This window comes from Pelobates fuscus, chromosome 9, assembly GCF_036172605.1.
Source record: "Pelobates fuscus isolate aPelFus1 chromosome 9, aPelFus1.pri, whole genome shotgun sequence".
In the NCBI taxonomy this organism is placed as follows: domain Eukaryota; kingdom Metazoa; phylum Chordata; class Amphibia; order Anura; family Pelobatidae; genus Pelobates; species Pelobates fuscus.
This window is the reverse complement of record NC_086325.1, coordinates 162,630,657-162,652,526: the sequence shown is the minus strand read 5'-3', so window position 1 is coordinate 162,652,526 and position 21,870 is coordinate 162,630,657. Positions and strand designations below refer to the sequence as shown.

At 39.8% G+C, this 21,870-nt stretch overlaps 1 protein-coding gene across 1 annotated transcript in view; it reads left to right on the top strand.

The window, feature by feature from the left end:
- CACNA1B (calcium voltage-gated channel subunit alpha1 B) overlaps window positions 1-21,870 on the top strand; it is a 283,004-nt gene that overhangs the window by 32,206 nt on the left and 228,928 nt on the right. Inside the window, exon 3 of the mRNA XM_063432933.1 lies at window positions 17,526-17,665. Coding sequence (XP_063289003.1) covers window positions 17,526-17,665 — 140 coding nt within the window. The remainder of the gene's footprint in view (window positions 1-17,525; window positions 17,666-21,870) is intronic.

Below are 21,870 nucleotides of genomic sequence, written 5' to 3'. Positions count from 1 at the left end.
GTTTTTAGAGGAAGAAACCCAGAAAAAAAATATTCTGATCAAACTGTCCCATAGTGTTTCTTACTATGGGACAGTTTGTACAGAATATTTTTTTTCTCCCCTGTCCCATAGTGTCCCCCCCTTCCATAGTCTTCTCCTCTCTCCCACAGACTTCATCTGCCCCCCTCCCCACAGACTTCCATCTGCCCCCCTCCCCACAGACTTCCATCTGCCCCCCCTCCCCACAGACTTCCATCTGCCCCCCTCCCCACAGACTTCCATCTGCCCCCCTCCCCACAGACTTCCATCTGCCCCCCTCCCCACAGACTTCCATCTGCCCCCCTCCCCACAGACTTCCATCTCCCCCCCTCCCTCCCCATAGACTTTATCCCCCTCCCATACTGTCCCCCTCCCCTTGTCCTATAATTACTTACCTGTCTTGCAGCGTTGGCCGGCAGCACAGGGCGCACCGCGGTAGTGGAACTTGAATTTCATGTTCCGGTTTCCGGCGGGACTGAAAGGAAGTGCGCACTCAGCTTGTGCACACTTCCTTTCAGTCCCGCCGGAAACCGGAACATGAAATTCAAGTTCCACTACCGCGGTGCGCCCTGTGCTGCCGGCCAACGCTGCAAGACAGGTAAGTAAAGCTTCATATTCGCTCCATAAGACGCACAGACATTTCCCCTCACTTTTGAGGGGAAAAAAAGTGCGTCTTATGGAGCGAAAAATACGGTAAATGTTGTCATATAATTTTAGGGCTGTGAGTGAGGGTGTGGTCAGGGGAAGGACTGTTCTGAGAGATTTTAGGTGACTTACTAATAATTTATAGAACTAAAATGTAAGAAGAAGAATGTAACTTATTTACATACTGATTTCTAAACACATTTATTGTAGGTTAAAGACACATTACTGGGAGTATTATTGCTGTGGAGCTCTGTTATACACTCAGACACATTACTGGGAGTATTATTGCTGTGGAGCTCTGTTATACACGCAGACACATTACATTACTGGGAGTATTATTGCTGTGGAGCTCTGTTATACACTCAGACACATTACTGGGAGTATTATTGCTGTGGAGCTCTCTTATACACTCAGACACATTACTGGGAGTATTATTGCTGTCGAGCTCTGTTATACACTCAGTCACATTACTGGGAGTATTATTGCTGTGGAGCTCTGTTATACACGCAGACACATTACTGGGAGTGTTATTGCTGTGGAGCTCTGTTATACACTCAGACACATTACTGGGAGTATTATTGCTGTGGAGCTCTGTTATACACACAGACCCATTACTGGGAGTATTATCGCTGTGGGGCTCTGTTATACACTCAGACACATTACTGGGAGTGTTATCGCTGTGGGGCTCTGTTATACACTCAGACACATTACTGGGAGTATTATCGCTGTGGAGCTCTGTTATACACTCAGACACATTACTGGGAGCATTATTGCTGTGGAGCTCTGTTATACACGCAGACACATTACTGGAAGTATTATTGCTGTGGAGCTCTGTTATACACTCAGACACACCAACAATATGGAGCTCCTAGAAAAGAGGGACATTAGGATAGACTGAGGGACAGAGGGATTTGTGGTGATGGGGATTGTCTAATGGAGAGAGGAAGTGAAAAAGATGAAGATGGGAGAAAGCATGATGGGTTGAGAGGTGATGGGGATGGAGAACAGAATTAAGGACAATGTGGACCCATTGGTGGTGATGGGGACCAAAGACCAAATGTTGCGGTACAATGAGCTATGAAAGGTAATTAAGGAATTATCAGTCTGAGAACCTTTCTTTTAGGACATTTGGATGTAATTTTGCTAACGCATTATATTTTATACTGTACACTGCAGGATGGTGGCCAGCTATTTTCTTTTGACATTTGTCAGATACTGAGGGTAAAATTGATCTGAAGACCCAAAGCATTGTGTACCTTGTCCTTTGCATTCTGAGAATCATTCTCCCGAGTCCCTATGTTGTGTTTGATAAATCATATATTTGAATTCACTTTACTATTTCTTTAAACCTCGTGTTACAATGTTACTGATTCCCCCTGTCCCTGAGATTGGCAGAAAGTGAGTCTTGTGTAGAAAGGGGATTTTTTTTCCTTTGGCTAAAAGCTTATTGGGTTAATCATTTTTTGCCCAAAACCACTAAAATCACATTACCTTCTGATATAAAGTTGCCTTAGAACAAAGGGCCCTTTCACATCACACCTGAGCCTTTCCCAGATGATCTCTTTTCCACAGGACCACAGATTGCATTAACCCTTTCCACACCTTAGCAAAAAGCAGGGGAATCTGACACTCTCTAATGAACACTTTGGGGGATTTATCACCTCTCTTATCCTGGTCATTTATTTAACCTCTTCCTCACCGAATTGACTAAATGTCCCAGTGTGTGATTACCTTGAATTGTGTATCAATTGTAAAATAACGTGTACATTTTTTATGGCAAAGTAACTACCAGAAAAAGCAGAGACACTTACCCAGGAATCAGGAGAGAGCGCTAAGGAAAGAGAGTGCAGGAGATATAGACAGTTACCAGGAATCAGAAGACAGTGCTGAGTAGAGATAGTGCAGGCGATATAAACAGTTACTAGCAATCAAGACAGATTGCTGAGTAAAGAGAGTGCTGGAGATATGGTACAGACAGTACAGGAGATATAGACAGTTACTAGCAATCAGGAGAGAGTGCTGAGTAAAGAGAGTGCAGGAGATATAGTACAGACAGTGAAGGAGATATAGACAGTTACTAGCAATCAGGAGAGAGCGCAGAGTAAAGAGAGTGCAGGAGATATAGACAGTTACTAGCAATCAGGAGAGAGCGCAGAGTAAAGAGAGTGCAGGAGATATAGTACAGACAGTGAAGGAGATATAGACAGTTACTAGCAGTCAGGAGAGAGCGCAGAGTAAAGAGAGTGCAGGAGATATAGATAGTTACTGGCAATCAGGAGAGAGTAGTGAGTAAAGAGAGTGATATATAGGCAGTTACCTAGGAACCAGGCTCCGAGAGATGGGAGTTCTGGGTATATAGGTGGTTACCTAGGAACCAGGCTCTGAGTGATGGGAGTTCTGGGTATATAGGCGGTTACCTAGGAACCAGGCTCTGAGTGATGGGAGTTCTGGGTATATAGGCGGTTACCTAGGAACCAGGCTCTGAGTGAGGAAGTTCTAGGTATATAGGTGGTTACCTAGGAACCAGGCTCTGAGTGAGGAAGTTCTAGGTATATAGGTGGTTACCTTGGAACCAGGCTCTGAGTGAGGGAGCTCTGGGTATATAGGCAGTTACCTAGTAACCAGGCTCTGAGTGAGTGAGCTCTGGATATATAGGCAGTTACCTAGGAACCAGGCTCTGAGTGAGGGAGTTCTGGGTATATGGGCGGTTACCTAGGAACCAGGCTCTGAGTGAGGGAGTTCTGGGTATATAGGCAGTTACCTAGGAACCAGGCTCTGAGTGAGGGAGTTCTGGGTATATAGGCAGTTACCTAGGAACCAGGCTCTGAGTGAGGGAGTTCTGGGTATATATATGCAGTTACCTAGGAACCAGGCTCTGAGTGAGGGAGCTCTGGATATATAGGCAGTTACCTAGGAACCAGGCTCTGAGTGAGTGAGCTCTGGATATATAGGCAGTTACCTAGGAACCAGGCTCTGAATGAGGGAGTTCTGGGTATATATATGCAGTTACCTAGGAACCAGGCTCTGAGTGAGGGAGCTCTGGATATATAGGCAGTTACCTAGGAACCAGGCTCTGAGTGAGTGAGCTCTGGATATATAGGCAGTTACCTAGGAACCAGGCTCTGAGTGAGGGAGTTCTGGGTATATGGGAGGTTACCTAGGAACCAGGCTCTGAGTGAGGGAGTTCTGGGTATATAGGCAGTTACCTAGGAACCAGGCTCTGAGTGAGGGAGTTCTGGGTATATAGGCAGTTACCTAGGAACCAGGCTCTGAGTGAGGGAGTTCTGGGTATATATATGCAGTTACCTAGGAACCAGGCTCTGAGTGAGGAAGTTCTAGGTATATAGGCGGTTACCTAGGAACCATGCTCTGAGTGAGGGAGTTCTGGGTATATAGGCAGTTACCTAGTAACCAGGCTCTGAATGAGGGAGTTCTGGGTATATATATGCAGTTACCTAGGAACCAGGCTCTGAGTGAGGGAGCTCTGGATATATAGGCAGTTACCTAGGAACCAGGCTCTAAATGAGGGAGTTCTGGGTATATAGGCAGTTACCTAGGAACCAGGCTCTGAGTGGGGGGGTTCTGGGTATATATATGCAGTTACCTCGGAACCAGGCTCTGAGTGAGGAAGTTCTAGGTATATAGGCGGTTACCTAGGAACCAGGCTCTGAGTGAGGGAGTTCTGGGTATATAGGCGGTTATCTAAGAACCAGGCTCTGAGTGAGGGAGTTCTGGGTATATATAGGCAGTTACCTAGGAACCAGGCTCTGAGTGAGGGAGTTCTGGTTATATAGTCGGTTATCTAGGAACCAGGCTCTGAGTGATGGAGTTCTGGGTATATAGGCGGTTACCTAGGAACCAGGCTCTGAGTGAAGGAGTTCTGGGTATATATATGCAGTTACCTAGGAACCAGGCTCTGAGTGAGGAAGTTCTAGGTATATAGGCAGTTTCCTAGCAACCAGGCTCTGAGTGATGGAGTTCTGGGTATATAGGCGGTTACCTAGGAACCAGGCTCTGAGTGAGGGAGTTCTGGGTATATATATGCAGTTACCTAGGAACCAGGCTCTGAGTGAGGAAGTTCTAGGTATATAGGCGGTTACCTAGGAACCAGGCTCTGAGTTAAGGGAGTTCTGGGTATATAGGCGGTTACCTAGGAACCAGGCTCTGAGTGAGGAAGTTCTGGGTATATAGGCAGTTTCCTAGCAACCAGGCTCGGAGTTAAGGGAGTTCTGGGTATATAGGCAGTTACCTAGGAACCAGGCTCTGAGTGATGGGAGTTCTGGGTATATAGGCGGTTACCTAGGAACCAGGCTCTGAGTGAGGGAGTTCTGGGTTTATAGGCAGTTACCTAGAAACCAGGCTCTGAGTGATGGGAGTTCTGGGTATATAGGCGGTTACCTAGGAACCAGGCTCTGAGTGAGGGAGTGCTGGGTATATAGGCAGTTACCTAGGGACCAGGCTCTGAGTTAAGGGAGTTCTGAGTATATAGGTGGTTACCTAGGAACCAGGCTCTGAGTGAGGAAGTTCTGGGTATATAGGCGGTTACCTAGCAACCAGGCTCTGAGTGAGGGAGTTCTGGGTATATAGGCGGTTACCTAGGAACCAGGCTCTGAGTGATGGGAGTTCTGGGTATATAGGCGGTTACCTAGGAACCAGGCTCTGAGTGAGGGAGTTCTGGAAATAGGCGGTTACCTAGGAACCAGGCTCTGAGTGAGGGAGTTCTGGGTATATGGGCGGTTACCTAGTAACCAGGCTCTGAGTGAGGGAGTTCTGGGTATATAGGCGGTTACCTAGCAACCAGGCTCTGAGTGAGGGAGTTCTGGGTATATAGGCGGTTACCTAGCAACCAGGCTCTGAGTGAGGGAGTTCTGGGTATATAGGCGGTTACCTAGGAACCAGGCTCTGAGTGAGGGAGTTCTGGGTTTATAGGCAGTTACCTAGGAACCAGGCTCTGAGTGAGGGAGTTCTGGGTAAATAGGCAGTTACCTAGGCTTTGTTGGAAGGAGGTTAGTTGGAGTCATGGAATCTGTGGGACATAAGCAGTGGGAGAGCAATTCCCATAGTTCTCTGGTTGAATACGCCTTCCTGTTCATGGCTTCTTCCGGCTGTTCCGAATGACCCCTTGTAACAGCATATACAGTATATATTACTCCCTGTAGCCGTGTACACAGTATATATTACTCCCTGTAGCCGTGTACACAGTATATATTCCTCCCTGTAGCCGTGTACACAGTATATATCACTCCCTGTAGCAGTATATACAGTATATATTACTCCCTGTAGCAGTATATACAGTATATATTACTCCCTGTAGCAGTATATACAGTATATATTACTCCCTGTAGCCGTGTACACAGTATATATCACTCCCTGTAGCAGTATATACAGTATATATTACTCCCTGTAGCCGTGTACACAGTATATATTCCTCCCTGTAGCCGTGTACACAGTATATATCACTCCCTGTCGCAGTATATACAGTATATATTACTCCCTGTAGCCGTGTACACAGTATATATTACTCCCTGTAGCCGTGTACACAGTATATATTACTCCCTGTAGCAGTATATACAGTATATATTACTCCCTGTAGAAGTGTACACAGTATATATTACTCTCTGTAGCCGTGTACACAGTATATATTACTCCCTGTAGAAGTGTACACAGTATATATTACTCCCTGTTGCAGTATATACAGTATATATTACTCCCTGTAGCAGTATATATTACTCTCTGTAGCCGTGTACACAGTATATATTACTCCCTGTAGCCGTGTACACAGTATATATTACTCTCTGTAGCCGTGTACACAGTATATATTACTCCCTGTAGCCGTGTACACAGTATATATTACTCCCTGTAGCCGTGTACACAGTATATATCACTCCCTGTAGCAGTATATACAGTATATATTACTCCCTGTAGCCGTGTACACAGTATATATTACTCCCTGTAGCCATGTACACAGTATATATTACTCCCTGTAGCAGTATATACAGTATATATTACTCCCTGTAGAAGTGTACACAGTATATATTACTCTCTGTAGCCGTGTACACAGTATATATTACTCCCTGTAGAAGTGTACACAGTATATATTACTCCCTGTTGCAGTATATACAGTATATATTACTCCCTGTAGCAGTATATACAGAATATATTACTCTCTGTAGCCGTGTACACAGTATATATTACTCCCTGTAGCCGTGTACACAGTATATATTACTCCCCGTAGCAGTATATACAGTATATATTACTCTCTGTAGCCGTGTACACAGTATATATTACTCCCCGTAGCAGTATATACAGTATATATCACTCCCTGTAGCAGTATATACAGTATATATCACTCCCTGTAGCAGTATATACAGTATATATTACTCCCTGTAGAAGTGTACACAGTATATATTACTCTTTGTAGCCGTGTACACAGTATATATTACTCCCTGTAGAAGTGTACACAGTATATATTACTCCCTGTTGCAGTATATACAGTATATATTACTCCCTGTAGCAGTATATACAGTATATATTACTCCCTGTAGCCGTGTACACAGTATATATTACTCCCTGTAGCAGTGTACACAGTATATATTACTCCCTGTAGCAGTATATACAGTATATATCACTCCCTGTAGCAGTATATACAGTATATATTACTCCCTGTAGAAGTGTACACAGTATATATTACTCTCTGTAGCCGTGTACACAGTATATATTACTCCCTGTAGAAGTGTACACAGTATATATTACTCCCTGTAGCAGTATATATTACTCCCTGTAGCCGTGTACACAGTATATATTACTCCCTGTAGCAGTGTACACAGTATATATTACTCCCTGTAGCCGTATATACAGTATATATTACTCCCTGTAGCCGTGTACACAGTATATATCACTCCCTGTAGCAGTATATACAGTATATATTACTCCCTGTAGCAGTGTATATTACTCCCTGTAGAAGTGTACACAGTATATATTACTCTCTGTAGCCGTGTACACAGTATATATTACTCCCTGTAGAAGTGTACACAGTATATATTACTCCCTGTAGCAGTATATATTACTCCCTGTAGCCGTGTACACAGTATATATTACTCCCTGTAGCAGTGTACACAGTATATATTACTCCCTGTAGCCGTATATATTACTCCCTGTAGCCGTGTACACAGTATATATCACTCCCTGTAGCAGTATATACAGTATATATTACTCCCTGTAGAAGTGTACACAGTATATATTACTCTCTGTAGCCGTGTACACAGTATATATTACTCCCTGTAGCAGTATATACAGTATATATTACTCCCTGTAGCAGTATATATTACTCCCTGTAGCCGTGTACACAGTATATATTACTCCCTGTAGCCGTGTACACAGTATATATTACTCCCTGTAGCCGTATATATTACTCCCTGTAGCCGTGTACACAGTATATATCACTCCCTGTAGCAGTATATACAGTATATATTACTCCCTGTAGCAGTATATATTACTCCCTGTAGCCGTGTACACAGTATATATCACTCCCTGTAGCAGTATATACAGTATATATTACTCTCTGTAGCCGTGTACACAGTATATATCACTCCCTGTAGCAGTATATACAGTATATATTACTCCCTGTAGAAGTGTACACAGTATATATTACTCTCTGTAGCCGTGTACACAGTATATATTACTCCCTGTAGAAGTGTACACAGTATATATTACTCCCTGTAGCAGTATATACAGTATATATTACTCCCTGTAGCAGTATATATTACTCCCTGTAGCCGTGTACACAGTATATATTACTCCCTGTAGCAGTGTACACAGTATATATTACTCCCTGTAGCCGTATATATTACTCCCTGTAGCCGTGTACACAGCATATATCACTCCCTGTAGCAGTATATACAGTATATATTACTCCCTGTAGCAGTATATATTACTCCCTGTAGCCGTGTACACAGTATATATCACTCCCTGTAGCAGTATATACAGTATATATTACTCCCTGTAGCAGTATATATTACTCCCTGTAGCCGTGTACACAGTATATATTACTCCCTGTAGCCGTGTACACAGTATATATTACTCCCTGTAGCAGTATATACAGTATATATTACTCTCTGTAGCCGTGTACACAGTATATATCACTCCCTGTAGCCGTGTACACAGTATATATTACTCCCTGTAGCCGTGTACACAGTATATATTACTCCATGTAGCCGTGTACACAGTATATATTACTCCCTGTAGCAGTATATACAGTATATATTACTCCCTGTAGCAGTATATACAGTATATATTACTCCCTGTAGCAGTATATACAGTATATATTACTCCCTGTAGCAGTATATACAGTATATATTATTCCATGTAGCAGTGTACACAGTATATATTACTCCCTGTAGCCGTGTACACAGTATATATTACTCCCTGTAGCAGTGTACACAGTATATATTACTCCCTGTAGCAGTATATACAGTATATATTATTCCATGTAGCAGTGTACACAGTATATATTACTCCCTGTAGAAGTGTACACAGTATATATTACTCCCTGTAGCAGTATATACAGTATATATTACTCCCTGTAGCAGTATATATTACTCCCTGTAGCCGTGTACACAGTATATATTACTCCCTGTAGCAGTATATACAGTATATATCACTCCCTGTAGCAGTATATACAGTATATATCACTCCCTGTAGCAGTATATACAGTATATATTACTCCCTGTAGCAGTATATACAGTATATATTACTCCCTGTAGCCGTGTACACAGTATATATTACTCCCTGTAGCAGTGTACACAGTATATATCACTCCCTGTAGCAGTATATACTGTATATATTACTCCCTGTAGCAGTATATACAGTATATATTACTCCCTGTAGCCGTGTACACAGTATATATTACTCCCTGTAGCAGTGTACACAGTATATATCACTCCCTGTAGCAGTATATACAGTATATATTACTCCCTGTAGCAGTATATACAGTATATATTACTCCCTGTAGCCGTGTACACAGTATATATTACTCCCTGTAGCCGTGTACACAGTATATATTACTCCCTGTAGCCGTGTACACAGTATATATTACTCCCTGTAGCAGTATATATCACTCCCTGTAGCCGTGTACACAGTATATATTACTCCCTGTAGCCGTGTACACAGTATATATTACTCCCTGTAGCAGTATATACAGTATATATTACTCCCTGTAGCCGTGTACACAGTATATATCACTCCCTGTAGCAGTATATACAGTATATATTATTCCATGTAGCAGTGTACACAGTATATATTACTCCCTGTAGCAGTATATATTACTCCCTGTAGCAGTATATACAGTATATATTACTCCCTGTAGCCGTGTACACAGTATATATTACTCCCTGTAGCAGTATATACAGTATATATTACTCCCTGTAGCCGTGTACACAGTATATATCACTCCCTGTAGCAATATATTTAGTATATATTACTCCCTGTAGCCGTGCACACAGTATATATTACTCCCTGTAGCAGTATATATTACTCCCTGTAGCCGTGTACACAGTATATATTACTCCCTGTAGCAGTATATACAGTATATATTACTCCCTGTGGCAGTGTACACAGGATATATTACTCCCTGTAGCAGTATATACAGTATATATTACTCCCTGTAGCAGTGTACACAGTATATATTACTCCCTGTAGCCGTGTACACAGTATATATTACTCCCTGTAGCAGTATATACAGTATATATTACTCCCTGTAGAAGTGTACACAGTATATATTACTCCCTGTAGCAGTATATACAGTATATATTACTCCCTGTAGCAGTATATATAGTATATATTATTCCATGTAGCAGTGTACACAGTATATATTACTCCCATATACAGTATATATCACTCACAGTATATATTACTCCCATATACAGTATATATCACTCCCTGTAGCAGTATATACAGTATATATTACTCCCTGTAGCAGTATATACAGTATATATTATTCCATGTAGCAGTGTACACAGTATATATTACTCCCTGTAGCAGTATATATCACTCCCTGTAGTAGTATATACAGTATATATTACTCCCTGTAGCCGTGTACACAGTATATATTACTCCCTGTAGCAGTATACAGTATATATCACTCCCTGTAGTAGTATATACAGTATATATTACTCCCTGTAGCCGTGTACACAGTATATATTACTCCCTGTAGCAGTATATACAGTATATATTATTCCATGTAGCAGTGTACACAGTATATATCACTCCCTGTAACCGTGTACACAGTATATATCACTCCCTGTAGCAGTATATACAGTATATATTACTCCCTGTAGCCGTGTACACAGTATATATTACTCCCTGTAGCAGTATATATTACTCCCTGTAGAAGTGTACACAGTATATATTACTCCCTGTAGCAGTATATATTACTCCCTGTAGAAGTGTACACAGGATATATTACTCCCTGTAGCCGTGTACACAGTATATATCACTCCCTGTAGCAGTATATACAGTATATATTACTCCCTGTAGCCGTGTACACAGTATATATTACTCCCTGTAGCCGTGTACACAGTATATATTACTCCCTGTAGCAGTATATATTACTCCCTGTAGAAGTGTACACAGGATATATTACTCCCTGTAGCCGTGTACACAGTATATATCACTCCTTGTAGCAGTATATACAGTATATATTACTCCCTGTAGCAGTGTACACAGGATATATTACTCCCTGTAGCAGTATATACAGTATATATTACTCCCTGTAGCAGTATATACAGTATATATTACTCCCTGTAGCAGTGTACACAGTATATATTACTCCCTGTAGCCGTGTACACAGTATATATTACTCCCTGTAGCAGTATATACAGTATATATTACTCCCTGTAGAAGTGTACACAGTATATATTACTCCCTGTAGCAGTATATACAGTATATATTACTCCCTGTAGCAGTATATATAGTATATATTATTCCATGTAGCAGTGTACACAGTATATATTACTCCCTGTAGCAGTATATATCACTCCCTGTAGCAGTATATACAGTATATATTACTCCCTGTAGAAGTGTACACAGTATATATTACTCCCTGTAGCAGTATATACAGTATATATTACTCCCTGTAGCAGTATATACAGTATATATTACTCCCTGTAGCAGTATATACAGTATATATTATTCCATGTAGCAGTGTACACAGTATATATTACTCCCTGTAGCAGTATATATCACTCCCTGTAGTAGTATATACAGTATATATTACTCCCTGTAGCCGTGTACACAGTATATATTACTCCCTGTAGCAGTATATACAGTATATATCACTCCCTGTAGTAGTATATACAGTATATATTACTCCCTGTAGCCGTGTACACAGTATATATTACTCCCTGTAGCAGTATATACAGTATATATTATTCCATGTAGCAGTGTACACAGTATATATCACTCCCTGTAACCGTGTACACAGTATATATCACTCCCTGTAGCAGTATATACAGTATATATTACTCCCTGTAGCCGTGTACACAGTATATATTACTCCCTGTAGCAGTATATATTACTCCCTGTAGAAGTGTACACAGTATATATTACTCCCTGTAGCAGTATATATTACTCCCTGTAGAAGTGTACACAGGATATATTACTCCCTGTAGCCGTGTACACAGTATATATCACTCCCTGTAGCAGTATATACAGTATATATTACTCCCTGTAGCCGTGTACACAGTATATATTACTCCCTGTAGCCGTGTACACAGTATATATTACTCCCTGTAGCAGTATATATTACTCCCTGTAGAAGTGTACACAGGATATATTACTCCCTGTAGCCGTGTACACAGTATATATCACTCCCTGTAGCAGTATATACAGTATATATTACTCCCTGTAGCAGTATATACAGTATATATTACTCCCTGTAGCCGTGTACACAGTATATATTACTCCCTGTAGCAGTATATATTACTCCCTGTAGAAGTGTACACAGGATATATTACTCCCTGTAGCAGTATATACAGTATATATTACTCCCTGTAGCAGTATATACAGTATATATTACTCCCTGTAGCAGTATATATTACTCCCTGTAGAAGTGTACACAGTATATATTACTCCCTGTAGCAGTATATACAGTATATATTACTCCCTGTAGCAGTATATACAGTATATATTACTCCCTGTAGCCGTGTACACAGTATATATTACTCCCTGTAGCAGTATATATTACTCCCTGTAGAAGTGTACACAGGATATATTACTCCCTGTAGCAGTATATACAGTATATATTACTCCCTGTAGCAGTATATACAGTATATATTACTCCCTGTAGCAGTATATACAGTATATATTATTCCATGTAGCAGTGTACACAGTATATATCACTCTCTGTAGCAGTATATACAGTATATATTACTCCCTGTAGCCGTGTACACAGTATATATTACTCCCTGTAGCAGTATATACAGTATATATTACTCCCTGTAGCCGTGTACACAGTATATATCACTCCCTGTAGCAGTATATACAGTATATATTACTCCCTGTAGCCGTGTACACAGTATATATTACTCCCTGTAGCCGTGTACACAGTATATATTACTCCCTGTAGCAGTATATACAGTATATATTACTCCCTGTAGCAGTATATATTACTCCCTGTAGCAGTATATACAGTATATATTACTCCCTGTAGCCGTGTACACAGTATATATTACTCCCTGTAGCAGTATATACAGTATATATTATTCCATGTAGCAGTGTACACAGTATATATCACTCCCTGTAGCAGTATACAGTATATATCACTCCCTGTAGCCGTGTACACAGTATATATTACTCCCTGTAGCAGTATATATTACTCCCTGTAGCAGTATATACAGTATATATTACTCCCTGTAGCCGTGTACACAGTATATATTACTCCCTGTAGCAGTATATACAGTATATATTACTCCCTGTAGCCGTGTACACAGTATATATTACTCCCTGTAGCAGTATATACAGTATATATTACTCCCTGTAGCCGTGTACACAGTATATATTACTCCCTGTAGCAGTATATACAGTATATATTACTCCCTGTAGCAGTATATGCAGTATATATTACTCCCTGTAGCAGTATATATTACTCCCTGTAGCAGTATATACAGTATATATTACTCCCTGTAGCCGTGTACACAGTATATATTACTCCCTGTAGCAGTATATACAGTATATATTACTCCCTGTACCGTGTACACAGTATATATTACTCCCTGTAGCAGTATATACAGTATATATTACTCCCTGTAGCAGTATATACAGTATATATTACTCCCTGTAGCAGTATATACAGTGTATATTATTCCATGTAGCAGTGTACACAGTATATATCACTCCCTGTAACCGTGTACACAGTATATATCACTCCCTGTAGCAGTATATACAGTATATATTACTCTCTGTAGCCGTGTACACAGTATATATTACTCCCTGTAGCAGTATATATTACTCCCTGTAGCAGTATATACAGTATATATTACTCTCTGTAGCCGTGTACACAGTATATATTACTCTCTGTAGCCGTGTACACAGTATATATTACTCCCTGTAGCAGTATATACATATACAGTTTTTTTGTGCTAATTTGAATATTCAGGTTTTGCAATCCGTCTGTAGATATCATGCGCCGAGAGAGGGCCTGTCCCTCCTCCCTAATCATCTGGGGTTGCTGTGTGTCCCAAGCAAAGGTGTCTGGGATTTCAGCTCTAGACGGCCCTGACGGACAGATCAATTCTTACAGTCCTTGTGGTGCAGCTTAGTCTGTAAGCATTGAATTATAGTGTAAAACAACACTCACTTATCATCCATCCACCCAGTTATGGTGTTTACTTTATTCCTGCATTATTTATACGGCACGCCTTTTCTCTCTTCTCACAGATTTTACTTGTTTGTAATGTAGGTCAGCTCCTGAATGGGTTAATACCCCCCCCCCCATTGCACCAGACACGATTACGGAATAATAGGGTAGAATGTCTGTTGAGTTTGTCCCAATTTCCCTAGCTATGAGATGCTCTCATCTAGTTAATACATTGCTTTATTCTGTCCAGTGTGGGATTTCGACTTCATTTTTTACTCCTGATATATATTTGCGAGGTTTTTCCAGCTGTCAAAATATTCTACTGCAGATACGGCCTGTTTGCATGTCAAACTTCATAGCTCCTAGAGGTAGCTATATCTATAGGGGCAATATCTATAGGTAGGCTTCTACAGGGGCAAACTTTGCTCCCATAATAGTCTCCTGGCAAGAACAAAATAGAGTGTTTACCTCGTGCTGGAATGCTCAAAAATGGTACAAATAGAAAAAAGCTTCTGGAAGTTTCTTCAAGAGGTTCTGGGCCCATCTCTTGGCGTGTTTGCTTTAACATGTGTCTATAATAACGATTTAGACGCATTCTGTTTTGGTTTTTGTAGTTTTAAGAGTGAAGCAAGACGCATTTTGTTAGTTGAAGGGTTGTAGAAATGTGATAATTTATGAGGTTACAGTAAACACAATCTTCATTACTCACACGACAGTAAAGACAATGTGTGATGATTTATAGCTTCAACGAGAAATCGCCTCCATAGATTAAGTAGTTGTTGTCTAGTTGCAGAGTTCAGCCTTGCTGAAGAATGCAGCTGGGATCATGGGCCAGTGCCACCTGTCATAGGCCAAATTGATTTTGTCTCTTTTGGCACCACAATCTATTAGATTGCTAACAGTAAGTAGCTGGATTGCCTAAAATCGGGTGTTACAAGTAAAAACAGCCATTTAATTGTGGATTTTAATCTCGCAAAATTCTTTATTTTTTTTGTCTGTTTCTGTATTTTATTCTATGATAATGCTTTGACTCTTCCGCTCATGCGGACAGTACTTTATAAGTAAATCTAGACCATGGTGGAGACAAGTTTACGCCTTGTACATGAACTGTTCATAAATAGAATTTGATGTATTTTTCCCAAATGTTGCATTCGTAATACGTACTTTCAATTCAATGGAGTTGTATTTAGTTGGATGGTAGTTACGGACGGAGGAGTGGGATTTAGGAAATTGTTGCCACACCGATCTAAACCTGGGGCAACTGCCATGGGAACCAGAATTGGCATTACATTACTTTTCGTGGTGGTGAACCCACTTCTGGTTTGAAGTCAGGCATGTGGGCATACAGAAATGGACCATTTGGTTGGCTCACATCTTCAGTAAAAACTTGTTAATGTACTCTCGAGTCAATAGGAAAATATGTCCGTGACACTCCCCCCCCCCCCCCCCCCAATGTGTCTTCCTGATTGGCTACAATAAATTTTAGCATTCTTAGAAATTCTAAATTGGTGAGCATGATGTTTTATTTTTACACTCAGGTGCAGTGTTCCTAATGGGTTTTTAAATATTCAAGTGAATACTAACATCGTTAAAACACTTAACACATTATATACATCCTCCAGTCTTAAAAATAAAAAGCCTATAAATACCCATGAGAAATTAGGGGCAATTAATGTTTAGATCCTGTGAGTCAATCACATTAATTAGCACTACGGACAAAGCAGGATCATTAGTGCATAAAATTCTAAACCTTTCATTATGACCAACGTGAATACGAGCCTCCACCATTGTATGTTACGCGCTTAAAGAGCCGGCATAGATAGAGGTGACACATGCTCTTCTATTATATGGAAATGGATCGCACTCTTATAACATGTATTATATAACTGTGATACGGACAGAAATGTTTAAAAATAAGCCTAAAACAGAGTGTCAAAGACATGCACACGAAAGGGTTTATTTACTAAAGAGAGAATTTTAAGTGAATTTCAAATTTAAAATCAAAATAGCCGAACCGAGAAATTCAGGTATGATTTCGACTCTGTCTACTACTGTAGCTTCTGGGGCCTTAAATGTGAAATTCAATCAATTTATTTAATAAACCTGAAATAAAGGAAGGAAAGAAAAATATATTTAAATAAAACTATCAGGCAAATGCTCTTTTGAAAGTTTTTTTTCTGCTTGAACCAGTAACCATTTGTCGTTGCTTTGGACACGTACAAGCAGGCATAGTGTTTTAATATGGCTTAATAATGTATATTGCAGTACATCTTGCCTTTGGTAAATTGCTGTATAATCACATTGCTGTATAATCATACTCTTCTTCTGGGCCAAATATTTGCTCACTTAGAGTAGAACTCAGCACGTCTAGTAAGCCCAATTCAATAATCGCAAAGTTGCAATAGATAAATAAACATGCAGGAATGTACCAGTTCTAGACATATTTTGTCCGGTTACTAGGAGTATGCATCTTTGCAGACTTTACATTCTTAAAAAAATCACTAATTTATTTTGCCATCATTTGCATCTGTCTAAGAAATCATTCAGATTTGATAGGTGTATTATCACTAATCTGCATCACATTACAATTCTTGAATAAAGATATTTTATTTTTTTTTACATATGTTACATCTTTGAACATCATCAAGAAAATGTATTGATGGGGATCTATATTTATGAATAAATTGGTACGCGGGGAACGTGTTTTATCATTACAGGATCATTTTAAAAACTGAATAAAGGTAACATTGTATCACTAACCCATTGAGAGACAGAGCAGTGGATTTCAAATCGTTGTCCAAGTATCAGAAAGAGATCATTAAGAGGTGCCTTGTTTTTTGTTTTGTTTTGTTTTTTTATACCTTGAGGACTGGTCTGTAAAGTGCTGGTGTAGAGAAGGGAAGACTGTAAAATGCATAGGTCAATACAATTGGAGGTAAAATTGTAAAATGTGTGGGTCAACACAAGTGAAAAAATTCTAAACATTTTTTTATCTCCTGAAATTCTGTAGGACGACACAGAGCCATATTTCATTGGCATATTCTGCTTCGAGGCCGGCATCAAAATTATTGCTTTAGGATTTGTTTTCCATAAAGGATCTTATCTTCGTAATGGCTGGAATGTCATGGACTTCGTGGTGGTATTGACAGGGTAAGAACATCCTTTACAACTTCCTGGGTTTTAGGGTTTTCAGAACCTCTATTACCAGCCTTTGGTTCTATTCGCATAATAGTGGATTATTGGTTATATTTTTTGATTACCATCTGATGGAAATGGGGGAAGGGGGGCAAGGGAGGGGAGGAAGGGGCAATACTAAAACTGTCACAGTAAAATAAAACTGCTCTTAATGAATGTGAAAACATGGAGGATGCTATAATTTAATGGTTTCAAGTCTAAACATTTCACTTACATTGAATATTTTTATGCGTTAAGGTTTTGTTGGTTTAAATCGGGCATGTGGTGTTGATTTATTTATCATAAAGAGTACAAGTGATTTAAACGGATATAGAGGAATTCAATTCCTGTACAGAACATTATTTATTAGTAAACATTTTGCAGCCATAGTCAAAGTCCATTCAATCTGATCCTTTCATTCACCTTATATCAATGTGCAAGCGAATAACTGATGCCATAGGGTAAAGGGATGGGCAATTTCCAAAAACGTCCCAAAGTGATGTCAGCATAACCCTGTGCCCTGCTCTGCTACAGCGAATTATTTATATGAACAGTTTATATGAGCAGTAGGGTTAAGTTCCTGTCTCCCATCTGATCCACTTTAGAAAAAAAAGAAGCCTTATCTCTCAGTTTGATACTCTAGAGAGGTAGGCAACCCTCGGCACACTAGAAGTTGTGGACTGCATCTCCCTTGAATGCTTTGCCAGCATCACGGCTGTAAGAGCATTATGGGGGATGTAGTTCACAACTTCTGGAGTGCTGAAGGTTACCTACCACTGACAGGCAGAACATACACTAAGATTAAAAAATATGCAATAAGACATCATCGTAAAATGGAATAATCAGGAAAAAAGGAACACTACACACTAATTCATATATTAAACCACAAACATGTGATGTGCCAAGGGTAGCCATCCTGGTCATAGTCTTCACAATCTCATCATGTGACCATTTTATACAACACAATCTGTTTTAGATGGAATACAAACTACGTCAGTGGAGGGGAACCGTCACATCACCTTTTAATGCTTTGCTCTGTTTTCTTTTAAATGCGGGTTTTATTCATGATATATTAATTGACTTCAAAATTCAATTCCACACACATTCCATTTTAGGGGGAAAATGTGAAACATTGTATCTGTTTGCCCTCTTCTCTTTATGCTTTTTTGATATATTTGATATATTTATGTACGTACAATATATTTTATTTACATTTTTTAAATATTTTGAAAAATTATCTATTTAAAAGTTTATCCCAAAATACTAAATGGGGGCGTAAATTGGAAGTAAATTTGAGTTCCAGGATCGCAGTACGTAAACCAGTATGGATTTCTACATCTCGTTTTATTTTTTTTTAGATGTCATAATAACATATTTGTAAAGTATAGGGAATAAGAAAACAATATTAAAAAATCTCAGGAAGTGTCAACTCCATCTAATTATACCAGGAGAGCTGAATCTAACTGCCACCGACTCCCGCTTGGTCCTGTGCCAGACAGGTTTGTACTCTGTTTAGCAACGTAAGCAAACGATAGCAGAAAAGCAGAGTGGTTTTAAAAGCATATTAATACAACATATAGGTGATATGTGGGTGATATTATTTGGGGACCCAGTTGGCGTGTTTAATCCATAATACCTTTCCTCCTCAATGGCAACCTTTATCAATGCAGGACTACGGGTGGCGAGTCCGACATCAAAATATGAGAATAGAGGATCTGTGGCCTGGAGCTTTATGCCAGTATATGCAGGGAGTTGCTAACTATGTAGTTATATTTCTGCTTAATCTCAGTAAAGCAGGAGAGATCGATCTACCTGGTGCACTGACCCCTAGCTCTCCTGCTTGACATCAGGTAGGGTCAGGAACGCAGAGAGCCTAGAAAGATATCCATCGAGGAAAGGAAGGAAGATACATCCAGCCAATCAGACCGCGCTCGCAGACTCTGTTTTATGTCAGTCCTGATAATTTAATGACATTTACCTCTGCTGTCGCATAATCACATGAGATACAGTAAAATAGCCCCAGTCCCATACCACGTGCAGCCGTGGCCAGGATTGAAACAGTTACACAGTGATGATACAAACATGGCACAGACTCAAAGGAGTTACAGAGTGCACTGTTGCTGTTTTTCTCATTGCTGCAAGGTTATACAAGCAGTAAACAATGCTGTATGAATTGTCACCAGGCTCCGACACAGAATTCCTTTCATTTTCTAACTTGGTCAACGAGCTTAAGAAAGGTCAAACCAAGAAATGGCTAGCTGGGGCCCAGCTGGTGTGTCTGGAATACATATCTCACGGTGCTCATAATATAACAAGCTGTTGTGATGCAATATGATGTAATGATGAAATAATCTGCGATAATAATATAAGCTGTAGTAGTTGTGGTGCTTGGAGAGGTTATTTGAACTCTTTCAATTCTAGAGGTGTGTCTCACCAGGTTACATATCTGCCCATCAGAAGGGAAGGTTAAGGCACCTTCCGGTGATTAAAGTGCTGGGCGAGGTTCGAAGGTCAGGTGGCACAGTTTCTTAAACGATGATACAGGCAAGGGTCAAACACCAGAAACCTGAAGCACAGCAGGACAGGAAGTTAACACCACTAATAGCACATTATAACTGAGCAAAAATAACAGGAGGACTGCTCTAAAATAGGGTCACTACTACCTTCCTCACACACCCTCTTTGGGACAACCTAAGGAGGCGTGTCTTCTCCGAGTCTCAGTCCATCTGCAATGCTTGCGTGGAGAGGGAATTCAACTCCGGATGTGGGCTGCGAATAAACGTGGCACCACTTGGGATGGAGAGAACAAAAACGTTGTCAGTTTGCAGTAGCAGTAGGTCTAGCCAGGATACCAGGAAGGCACGCATTAGCGGGGCGCCACACAGAAGATTGAGGAAACCATGGTGGGGGATTGAGAGATAATGCAAAGAGAGAGCCGGGGCCTAACACATATAGACAGAAATACCCAGCCTCGAGCTACATAAAAAATATAACGCCTTCTTCCTGGCCTTACAGCTTACACAGTGAAATAGATTATTTTATGCTCAAAAGACATCCATGTAAACACACACACACACACATACATAAATAATACACTCATACATATTTACACACACACACATACACACACACACACACATAATACACCCATACATATTCACAAACACACATACATAAATCACACACACATGGATAATACACCCATACATATTTACACACACACACATACACACACACAAATAATACACCCATACATATATACAAACACACATACATAAATCACACACACATGGATAATACACCCATACATATTTACACACACACATACATACAAACAAATAATGCAACCATACGTATTTACACACACACACATAAATAATACACCCATACATATTTACACACACACACATACACACAAATAATACACCCATACATATTTACACACACACATACATAAATCACACACACACAGATAATACACTCATACATATTTACACACACACACACACACACACAAATAATACACCAATACATATTTACACACACACACATACATACATCACACACACACACAGATAATACACCCATACATACTTACACACACACACATACATAAATCACACACACACAGATAATACACCCATACGTATTTACACACACACATACACACACACAAATAATACGCCAATACATATTTACACACACACATACATAAATCACACACACACACAGATAATACACCCATACATATTTACACACACACACACATACATAAATCACACACACACAGATAATACACCCATACATATTTACACACACACACATAAATCACTCACACACGTATAATACACCCATACATATTTACACACATACACACACGGATAATACACCCATACATATTTACACACACACACACACACGAATAATACACCCATGCATATATACAAGCACCTACATAAATAAATTATACACCCATAGCTACACACACATACACATAAATAACACCCATAGCTAAACACACATACACATAAATAACACCCATTTCTACACACACACACAAATAATACACACATATTTATATATACACACATATACATATAAAATAATATACCCAAACACACATATATATATATATAAAGACACACACATACAAATATATACATACCCATACCTATATACAC